The sequence below is a fragment of the Zingiber officinale genome, chromosome 1A (assembly GCF_018446385.1).
Source record: "Zingiber officinale cultivar Zhangliang chromosome 1A, Zo_v1.1, whole genome shotgun sequence".
Lineage (NCBI taxonomy): Eukaryota > Viridiplantae > Streptophyta > Magnoliopsida > Zingiberales > Zingiberaceae > Zingiber > Zingiber officinale.
The window spans coordinates 183049650-183061197 of record NC_055987.1 but is presented as its reverse complement, the minus strand read 5'-3'; the positions used below and the strand labels follow the sequence as shown (position 1 = coordinate 183061197).

The following is an 11548-nucleotide window of genomic DNA, read 5'->3' as shown; positions in this document are numbered from 1 at the left end:
CACTTCCTTGGCTACATCGTCACCGAACGGGACATTGAAGCCAATCCGAGCAAGGTCAAAGCTTTGCAAGACATACCACCGCCTCGGAACTTGAAGAAAGCTCAACGGTTGATCGATCGGATCACGGTGCTGTCCAGATTCATATCCAAACCGTCCGATCGGAGCCTGCCATTCTTCAAGGTGCTTCGTCGAGCCACGAAATTCCAATGGGACGCCGAGTGTGACCGGGCGCTGGAAGAGCTGAAGAAATATCCAAACTCACTACTTGTGTTAGCCAAGCCAGTAGTTGGTGAGCCGCTTTGGATTTACTTATCATCCAACAAGCATGTCCTTGGATCGGCTCTGGTTTGGCAGAACGACCAAAAGCAACAGCCTGTATATTTTTTGAGTCGTATATTAAAGAATGTTGAATCTCGCTACACTGGTCTCGAAAAACTAGCGTATGCTTTGATTCTAGCTGCTTGGAGGCTTTGTCCGTACTTCCTAGCGCACACAATTATCGTGATAACTAAGTGTCTATTTAGCTGTCTACTTGAAGTTATGATCAATATCTGCTACTTTATCATATTTCCTATTGGCTATGAGTGATTCGGTCTATGGTCTAGGAAAGTGACTAATTAGAATAAATAGATTCTAGCTAAAAAGGAAGATTAAGATTGATTTATATCTTTAGCATTTATTAACTGGTACCAGTTATATTTTTTGTTGAGTATATAAAATATAATAATTGCATTGATTGGAGATGTTGAAAATGCTTTTGACATAATAGTCATTTTGAGAGATTAAAGATGATTATAATGATGTAAATGATTTAATCTGAGGTAAATGCAAGATGATAATGTCTCATATTTGTTCTACAAGAGCAACTAAGTTAAGTATAACAACTTTCTTACCACTAATGGTATGAATTGAATGTTTTTATATGGTTTTTGTAACTATTGGTCTTTATTCTTCATAATCTGTGGTCTTTGTGACTATCGGTCTTTATCCTTCATGATCTTTGTGATCATTGGTCTTTATGGTTTAACTTGGATGAGTGGAAGATGTTGGCGTTACCGTGCTAGAAACGACACTTGCCGAGCTCCGCCTCCAAGAAGTTACTGCTGCGACAGTAACATAAGGCAATTATTGCCAATAATTACACGTCGTAATAATTACATCGTTCAAGTCATAAAAGAAGAAGAAGGCATGAAGAAGAGAGACAGGTGAGAAAGGTTCATTTTGGGATTTGGTTTGTGAAAATTTGAAGAGTTCTTTAGTTCGTTTATGATTGCTCTTCCGACAGTAAACATGAAGCTAAAGATCTGTCAGCTAAGATCGATCAATATAAGCTAGAATTTACATTTAATTTGATATTATATTTCATACCATAAATATACTACACAAATATGTCCAATAAAATATTGACTCATGACACTCTAAGAATCTCCTTTACGCCTTAACCGTGAGGGCACTAAGGACATCTCCAACCCATCATCAAAACATCAAATTTGGTATCAATTTAACATCAAATTGCTCCAACCCATATACCAAATTCCACTCCAAATATGGTGATGTGAATAGTGCAACACCAAATATGGTGTTGCACTATTCACATTACCATATTTATGATGGAGAGATTTTTTTTTAATTTTATTATATTATTATAAAATCAAATGTAATTAATTAATAATAATTATTTTCTTTATCTTTATTTATAGTATAATTAAATGTAATTATTATTTATTATAAATTTAAATTAGGTGTATTTAATAGCATATTTAAATTTTATTATGAATATTAGTAAATATTTAATTTATTAAAATTATTATTTTAATTTTATTTAATAAATTTTAATTATAATTACAATTATAAATTATCGCTAATTTCATAAACATAATACGATAAAATATTAAAAAATTTTATATGCATAAATCTACACTACATTACCCATTACATTGACATACAAAATAAAGATAGTAATGACATTAAATTAAAATATTACTAATACAAACTTAAAAAGATAACTAACTAAGCTTAACAAACAAGTACATGGTACAAACGATACTAATAAAGCACACATAAATTTAAAATTACTTTAATAATCTTATAATACTAATATTTAGAAAGATCACTCCCAATTCCGCTAAAATAATTATGAAATTGTCCGAAAATATTCGTAGGATTCTGAGATTCTTGATCTTCACCTTGATATTGATTAAGTTGTGATCTTTCTCCCTGTATTTGAGATGTTTGAGATCCTTGTAATATTGTATTTTCAATTAAGTAACCTTATTTGTTTTAAATATAAAATAGTAAAATATTTTATCCTAATTGTGTGTGATTTTATTATATTTTTAAAATATATTGATGGATTAGAGTTGAAATAGTATTTGATGTTGAAATTATATCATTTTAATATGAAAATTATATTAAATTTAATAATATGGATTGAAAATGATCTAATCATTCTATTGCGTGACAATGCTCCTTCCCCAATGCCTGTGGAAGGTCCACGGCGCCCAATTAATTTTTTTTTTATTGTGAGAAAACACTAAAATTTCTTCTATCTAATTTGGTGCACAACAAAATATATATATAAAAAGTGGACTGCGGATAAATTCTAAATCTTTGTTCATCATTATTTTTAGAATAAGTAAATAGAGAAAATTATCTACCCTCCTGCCATTCATCTTCTGTTTTTTCTCGCCTGCACTTTGGAGTATGAGTGCACAAAGAAAATATAATTTATTTTTATTTTACTTAAATACTAGAAAAATATAATATTCTAAATCTGAAAAAAAAATAAAAGATAAAGTAGGGTGCCAAATGAGAATTTGTTTTTTTTCTCATGTATCATGTCGATGGAAAGAAAATAACACGAGCCAACCGGATGTTGACAGCACACTGCTGCAGAGCAAACGGCTACTAGACTCCCGCCCAGTTCAAATTTCAAACTTTCTTCATTCTTCATAAATATTCCTCTACTTCTTCTTCTTCTACCCTACCACCACCGACGCCGACCGCCATGGACGCCGCCCCCTTCTTCCACGAGCTAAGAAAGCAAGCCTCTTTCTTCCTCAAAGACAAGCTCCGGACCGCACGATTGGCCCTCACCGATGTCACTCCGGCGCAATTGTATTCTCCCCTTTTCTTTCTCCGGCTCTGCTTTCTCCGGCCTGGCCACGGCAGTAACTGCTTCATTTTATTCTGCAGGCTCACTGAAGAAGCCACGAACTCAAGCTCCTGGGCACCCGACTCCAAGACCATGCGCTGCATCTCGCTGGCGGCCTTTGAGATTGACGATTACTGGAGAATTGTGGAGATTTTGCACAAAAAGTAAGTTTTTCAAATCATTGATGCAATTACTTTTTTATTCAGATGTTAAATCCGATTGTAGTTTTTGGAAAATATATTGATTTTAGGTTTGAGAAGTTTGACAAGAAGCAGTGGAGAGAGCCATACAAGGCTCTAATACTTCTCGAGTACCTCCTAACTCACGGTCCGAAGAGCATCGCAGAGGAGTTTCAGAACGATAAAGGAGCCATACAACTCCTCGGTGACCTCAAATTCATCGACGAAAGAGGGTTAGTTAGTTAGTTAGTTTTAGCGATTCAAAAAACAGTTACTGGATCTTGTGATTGCCTAAGTAACTTTAGTGGTTTCTCTATAGCTTCAACTGGGGTCTCACAGTCAAGTACAAGACACAGCGAGTCTTGAACCTCTTAGACAATGGCCAGCATCTCGACGAAGAGCGCGACCGGGCTAGAAAGCTCTCTCGAGGAATCCAGGGCTTCGGCAGCTTCAATCTGAACCAGCTTTCATCGGCAAGTGACCATGAAAGTGTACCAAGCAAGCATAGACGGCATGATGATGATGTGTTCATGAAGAGCGAAAAGGAGAATTTGAAATGTGATGCAACAGTCGAACCACTCATGAGGAGGGAAGGCAGAATCGAAGGGAGACTCTTCCAAGAGCTATCAAATCGCAAGATTCTGGCAGTTAATGAAACAAGAAATGGCGTTGCCACAAAACCAACGTTGGCTAACGGATAAGGTTGCTTTTCCATTAGAAGTTGCAAAGTGTGTACCACAATACTCAAAATGCTGCTACAAGTGATCTCTAATACGCAATTTTCAGAGCCGATTTCAATACAATTTCCTTAGAAAAGATGGATGAATTATATGTTATAGTGTTCCATGAATAGGAAGGGAAGTCTGGACACAATATTAAATTTGTGGTCTCGAGTTTGAGTTATGGAAACAATTTCTTATAATGCTGGATAAGTACAGCAGACTTAATGTGGTCTAAACTTTTTTTAAAGATTCTGACTTGATAGATAAGAGCTTCATACACTAAACTGCAATTTAGTGTTCCACAAACAAACACTAGCAAATGGGAGATGGATTCATAGAAGATGAACTCCGCTAAGCAATGGCTGCAAATGGTTTCAGTGATGGAAAATAATCACCTGTAGATAAAGTACTGACCGAGTTATTTACTTTCTCACATAGGAGTTTTAATGTCCAATCTTGGCCACCCGCAGAAATGACTAGTAGTCATACGTAATTAACCTCCGTATTAGTATAGATATGGTTTGTCAGGGGTACTGGGACGAGCGAATCGTCTTTATGCCACATGAATGCCCAATCTTGCCCCCGGGGCAACTGTGCAATGGAAGTGTCAAATTATCATTAATCATCTATTGTTTGATCCTCCGTTACGGTATATTTGTAGAGATTTTTTCCCTAAATGGTGTACGCAACCATAAGATGTTGAACTTCTGGGCCGCTTGTCGCGAGCGCTTCCCAATTTATCTTAACGGCCGGTGAAAAATTACTATGGGACCGAGTCATTCGCCCAAGGTTCAATGTTACCTGATTCATCATTTTTTTTTAATGTCTAAGCTTAGCCCCAAGGCTACGGAAAGGTGCCAAGTTATCACTCAGACACCCATGGTTTAATTCCTAGGGATGACACGTTTATAGTGATTTCCCTTCAAATGGGATGTGTGGCCATGAGATGTTGAGTTTCTTAGTTGCCCACTACAAACATTTTTTGATTTATCATAGTAGATGATGAAAATCTTATGTGGGGCTAGGCTGATCGCCTAGATTTAATGTTACCTAATTCAATATTTTTTTATGAATGCCCAACCTTATCCCCACAGGAGTGTCCAGTTAGCTAGAGGGTGACAGATTTGCTACAATAGAGCAAAGATCTATTCATGACAAGTTCATGTCCTCGGAAAAAAGTTCCTCCTACACCCTAGGAACTTGACGATCGGTTATAAACTAACCTCATGATTTATTTTCGTTCACATAACCTGGGGAGGGGTTGTGAGGACCGTCTGAGATAAACGTAATCATTTTGCTATAATTAAATACTCAATCCTTCTTCCCAATAAAAATGATGAACTAGATAACACCGAACATGGGGTAACCGATCTGATCTCACGAAAATTTTCCATTGGCTACCAGTGTAAATTGGGAAGTGCTCACGATGAGAAGCACAGAAGCCCAACACCCTGTAGTTGCATGCTCCATTGGAGAAAAAGTCTTTACAAATGCACCGTAACTAGGGATCGAACTGTGAGAAGTGTATTTCCACTGCACTATAGCACCGGGGCACTCAATCTTGCCTCAAAAAATAATAATAAACCTAGCTAGCCCTTGGGGTGACCGGCCTCACGAAAATTTTTCACTGGCCACCAGGATAAATCAAAAGCACTCGCAGTGGACGGCCAAAAATCTTAGCATTCTTTTGTTATACACCCCATTTGAAGGAAAAAATTCTTATAAATCTGTCAAAGCTTGGGATTGAATCGTCAATGTCTGGGTGATAATTTGGAACCCTACCGCTACATCATAATCCCAAGGACACTCATTCTTGCTTTAAAAAATGATAAACTCAGTTAACCTCATTGACCAACTCTGAAAGTGATTGGTCCGATCTCATGAAATTTTCTTACCAAGAAGTACATGTAACGAATGGTCAAAAAGTCCAACATTTTATAGTTATGCGCCTCATTTAGAGAAATATATTTCTAAACGTTTAGTTGATAAATAAAGTATGGGATCGGACTGTATTCAGATTAATCGAATATTAAGATCTAATATATATATAATCGAATATTAAGATATATATAATTGCCGATGTTGTCCCTCTTTAAAAATAATTAAAAGAAATAATGAAAGAGGACTGATATATTCTGAGGGAAATATAACTAATGGAACTCTAGTGTTCCAGTTATTCCTAATTAAATAAACTTTGCTTATGCACTACTTTTTTTTTAACGAACGGACGTACTTCGTGAATAACCTAACGATGTAAATTTGGTATTGATTAATTGCGTATTAGTTTTTTCCCTTAATACTTAAGATTGACATTTGCCAAACTGGCACGTAGGTCGGGCAAAGCTTATTCAGCTATTTTAGTAACCCTATCGTCCATGCTTAAATTTTATAACAAACTATCCTCTATAAAATATTTTTAAAAAAACCTTTCAAGTCTGCTCCTGCGGCATTTCCACCAAATTAATATCAAACATCATCATAAGCATAGATGACAAATTCTCACACCGCAAAACAACATACTTTTCTTTGGTCGGAAGACATATACTATAATACTATTTGATGATACGGAATTGCAGCAACTGCGGGCTACATCACTTTCCATTATAGCGTGCAGCCACTTCAGCCTCGGCTGCTACAAGTAACAAGCTATGGTCTATAGTCTATACTCCACACACTGTCTCCTCTACTACTACCTAGAAAACTCACCACCACCAGAGTCAAAATGAAACCAGTCACTGTCACACACCGACACACTTCTCAACTCGCATCTCTCTCTTCTGCCTTTACCTTTCGCTACTACCAACAATATCATAACACAAACAAAAACACCAAATTCAAAAACCTTGGCGCTAATGACACGACACTCTAATCTCCTGCTGTACTAATACTGCTGCTGATAAAAGGGAAGCGGATTTTAGGAATGGAATTCTGTGGATCAGGTGCGGAAGTTCTTGCCCTCGAAGGTCTGGCCGAACTGCCAGTTGGAGGGGACGATGTTCCAGGAGGTGGAGGTGCGGCGGTCGCTGCTGGTGACACGGAAGGAGAGCGACTGGCCAACGAGGATGGCGTTGGACTGCCAGTTCTGACCCCAATTGCGGGACATGAGCATCCACCCGGTGCTGGACCCCTTCACGCTGGCGCGGACGATGTTGCCGGCTCCGGCCACGTTGGTGATTAGTACAAGGTTAAAGTACTTGAAGCCGTTGATGGTGAAGCGGATGCCGCCCGACCTTTTGCACGGCACCCTGTCAATGTCAACGAGACAAATTGCACTTTTATAATGGTGAATGGTAGAAATAATCGTTTGGCGGAGTAAATAAAAACGAAATGAACGATGTTTTGAACATGGGAAGCGGGTGATGGCTGTTTTAGGCGGAACACGCGGTTTTTACTTTTAACTGCGATTGGCCCTCCTTCCCAAGTGACTGCGGATAAAGCTCAGGCACAAGCGCCATCACTGCCCCAGTGGACACGCGCCTCGAAGCTTGTCAGGAGCCATTCGAGGCAGCATGGGCAGTGAGATAAAGTTCACGCAGACGAAAGAAAGATATTAACAGGGCTCAACGAAGAAACATCGATATTCAATGGGAATAAAATTGAATATAGCAAAGGGGGAAGAAACACTAATTATATATATAACAAAGGGGGAAGAAACAATAAATATATATAACAAAGGGGTTGATTAATTAATGGGACCAACGAAGAAATCTAATTGGGGGCCTAATTAACGTCCAGAGAAAATTAATGTTCAAGCGACTCATACCTGCGGTAGGATACCGGGACTATGCCTGCGCGGTACTCAGCAATCTTAAGGAACATCGGCATCGCTAGGTCAAAATGGGGTCGCGGCGGGTTACACCACCCGCCATTGTCGGAGGGGAGTGCATAGTTGGGTGGGCAAAAGTTGGTGGCCGTGATGAAAATGGAAGGACTACCGCTGTGGCACCACTGCGGATCGTCGGCGCACTTGATCTCGAAGCACGATCCGCAGCTCTCACCGTCGTTGAACAGCGCCGTGCTCAGCGCCGCATTCTCCACTCCATATCCCTGGCTGTACAGATTACCGTACCCGCACGCGCCGCCTGCCCTCCCCGCGCAAGCAGATCCCATCAATCTCAAGGAAAAAAAGCAACGTAATCAAACCAAAATGCAGGATGCTTTGCTAACCCATAGTGCCGGAGGCGTCGCTGCCACCGTAGAAGGTGGCGTGAGCGCCCTGCCACTGACCACCGGAGTACACTCCAGGAATACGCGCCGCCGCACGAGCCAGGAGGGCGAAAAGAGAGGCGAGGTAGACGTACGAAGCCGTTGCCATCCCTTGCTGCTAGGGTTTGGAAGAAAGGGACGAATCGAAGAGGAACTGAAGACCGGCGGCATTTATAGACTCGACGACGGCGATGGCAGTTTGCGTAATAAAACCAACTTTGATGGACCCTGAGTGTAACGGCGAGAGCAACCAGGCGTTTCCGTCAAGAATAAAGGATGGGGTAATAATAATTACTCGAACGTGGCCGCTACCGCGGCTCCACCTTACCATCATAAATCTTTGCCTAATATGCACCGTAAGATTACAATCTAACGGACAAAATGCCATAGAGCGAGAAGCGGGTACCGGAGGTTGCGTCGCGTTGAAGTGGTAAATGGAGAGAGAGAGTGTGGTACTGGTGTGATTTGGGATTGAAAGGACAGCAACGGTTTCTCTTTGCTTCCATCGCAAGTTGTCCGCGAGTTGGACGGCTGTGATTCTCCCACTTTTTATCCGAACCTTTTTGTTGCCTGTCGTTCGATTTGTTTCCCCGGTTTCACCGCTGCTTCCTCCCCCGCGCCACGCAGTGCAAAACCTAAAGAGAAAAAGAACAAAAGGGTGGAAAGAAAAGGAACGAAGATGAAATACGAGCATACCCGCCATTTTAAATTATTTAATTAAAATGCTTGATAATGTCTAAATAAACTAACCTTAAATTAAAAATTAACTAAACTAAGTTTAACACACCTTTCAACGATTTAATTAATTCTAGGGTTGATGTGGTACGCCACGTCACGGAGAGCCCTGTGAGAGGATTGGTTTGGTTTTCTGTGGGTCCATCGAACCGTACCAATCGGAACACGAGAATGATCGAGAGGCCCAACTCCGACCCACGTGGACCGGCTGCCTCCGATTTGACTAGTGACCGAACCACCACATGCACGCGTTTCTCTTCTTGTGCCTGTTTTTCTTTCCCGCATTTATTTCGAACTACATTGATAGAAGTTTCGTACAGTTGGACGGTCCGGAACCCATCAAAAAAGTTAGCGACCCGAAATCGACCAACCCCGCCCCGTTACCTGCTTCATGTGATGGTTGTCTGATGGCGGGTCCCGCAAAGATTTAACCGCAAGGGCAAGTATCGGAGACGAAGTGGGTGAGCGTTGAGGGCAAAGAAAAGAAAAAGGAAGCGGCGTGAACAGGCAACCCGCCTCGCAGCGGATGGGCTGAAGACGTGGGTCGCCGTTGAGACATCGCTTTCGGGCGCGGCCCCCAGACGTGGCGAAATCCTAGGCGCTGTGTGTCGTACGGGTGTGATACGGGAGGGGACTGTTGGTTTCGGTCCCCGCCCAAAACGGCGCCAACGCCCTGCCGTGAACAAAGTAATATATTCGTTTCTCTTTTTTGGTAATTTTGAAACTGCCACCATTATTGTTTAAAAAAATATCCTTTAAATTTTCATTAATTTTCTACCCTCCAAGAATTTTATTTTTATAAAAATATCTCTTATATTATAATAATAAATAATCATATTGCTAAATTAATTAATTCTTGTCACGAAACAATAAATAAATCTGTACGTGAATGAAATCGACAGAGATGTAGGGCATGGGGGACGGATGCCAACATGCGCCCACAGCATTTATCATTACGATGATAATTTCGAGAATTCGATATCTAACGGGTAATTTTTTTGAAACCCAATTACATAATTGGATATAGAAATTATTAGATTCGCATATCTAGGACTATAAATGAATCAAACTCTCATGAACAAGTTTGATTTTCAACTTGATAAGAATTTATTTATGTTCGTTCAATATACATAAAATTAATTAAACAAACAAATTTGAATAGCTATTAAGCTAAACAAATAAACTTGAACACATATGTGTTCAGCTCGTTAACATTCATAAACAACATTCGTGAATAATATTCATGAACTATATTCATTAATAAAACTCTTTTCAATATGTTAAATAAATAATAAAATAAAATAAATTTAAATTATCAAGTTTAATAACCAATCAAACAACTAAAAATTTTAAACAATCAAACAAGATTCAATTGAAAGTTTGATAACAACTAAATGAATCAAGCTCGAACCAAGCTTAAGACAAACTTAAATTGAGAGTTTGATAACATCTAAATGAACCAATCTCGAGTCAAGCTTCAAACAAACTCAAGCTCATAAAAAATAAATCAAATCAAGCTTGAACACTGATTTCAAAAACTTGATTCATTTTAAACTCGACTCGATTAGATATATATATTAAATTAAAAATCTTATCTTTTTCTTCTCCCCATTTCCAATCTTGTCATTTTCCCTTCTAGGTAATGTATCATATAAATATTTAATCTATTTTTGTTAAATTATATCTTTTATATATAATGTTAATTATAATATAATTTACTCAACCATAGTTGACTGCAATGATACAAATTATTAAGACAGAGAATATTATATACTCCAATGGATATGAGAATAAAGATAGATAATGAATATAAGAACATAATAAAAATTGAATATCCGATAGGAATGTGAATAAGAATGGATATAATAAATGAAAATGGAATATATGAAATCTAATTCAAATTCGATCTATTAACATCCCTAATCATTATCTAGTGGTCGTATAGATTCAAAGCTCAGATCAGTATTTTTATGTTCACTTCCCACGGAAGGGAAAAATTCCCTATAGTTACGGAGGCGATTGCACCGCACCTGATTTGTTGATCTCAATGCAACTGCAATCATGATGTGTTTGAATCTTCTCTATAAAGGTTGTCACGGACTCCATGAATCTTTGTATCTCATCAAACATTTAATGTGATCACAAGTATGTAAAAGGGTGTTCTAGTGCTTCATGCTAACTACATTGTTGTGTTAGAGACCCAATAATCGACTGCAAACCACACCTCTCAGCCCAACTAATTTACAAAGCATTTCAATTATTAGATGAATTATTAGTTATCTAATACTTTTAGGTTAAATCAAGCATTAATAAATACTTTGTAAAAATAAATTACTTACCTCACCCCATATTTAACAAGGAAACACATATATAAATAGTTGTTAGTAAAAATAATTAAATTATATAATAAGAAAGAAAAAAAAAACTACAATTCATTGCTATGCTTAGGCCATATGATGGGGTATTTAACAGCATACAATTTTGAGATCTTACATCATACTCTCCACAACCTCTACATGCATCCACAACTGTTATAATTCCGGCCGCACTGA

At 38.4% G+C, this 11548-nt stretch overlaps 2 protein-coding genes across 2 annotated transcripts; one reads left to right on the top strand and one right to left on the bottom strand.

The window, feature by feature from the left end:
* The first annotated feature begins 2991 nt into the window (after positions 1-2991).
* LOC122013105 (epsin-3-like) lies at positions 2992-4302 on the top strand. The gene is made up of 4 exons (XM_042569580.1): positions 2992-3117; positions 3196-3318; positions 3405-3566; positions 3653-4302. The coding sequence occupies exons 1-4, from the start codon at positions 3008-3010 to the stop codon at positions 4032-4034; spliced, it is 777 nt and encodes a 258-aa protein (XP_042425514.1). The 5' UTR covers positions 2992-3007; the 3' UTR covers positions 4035-4302.
* A 2249-nt stretch (positions 4303-6551) lies between these two features.
* On the bottom strand, positions 6552-8421 carry LOC122038586 (expansin-A4-like). The gene is made up of 3 exons (XM_042598388.1): positions 8223-8421; positions 7819-8137; positions 6552-7300 (listed from the first exon to the last, which is right to left on the bottom strand). The coding sequence occupies exons 1-3, from the start codon at positions 8368-8370 to the stop codon at positions 6991-6993; spliced, it is 777 nt and encodes a 258-aa protein (XP_042454322.1). The 5' UTR covers positions 8371-8421; the 3' UTR covers positions 6552-6990.
* Between the last annotated feature and the right edge of the window lie 3127 nt (positions 8422-11548).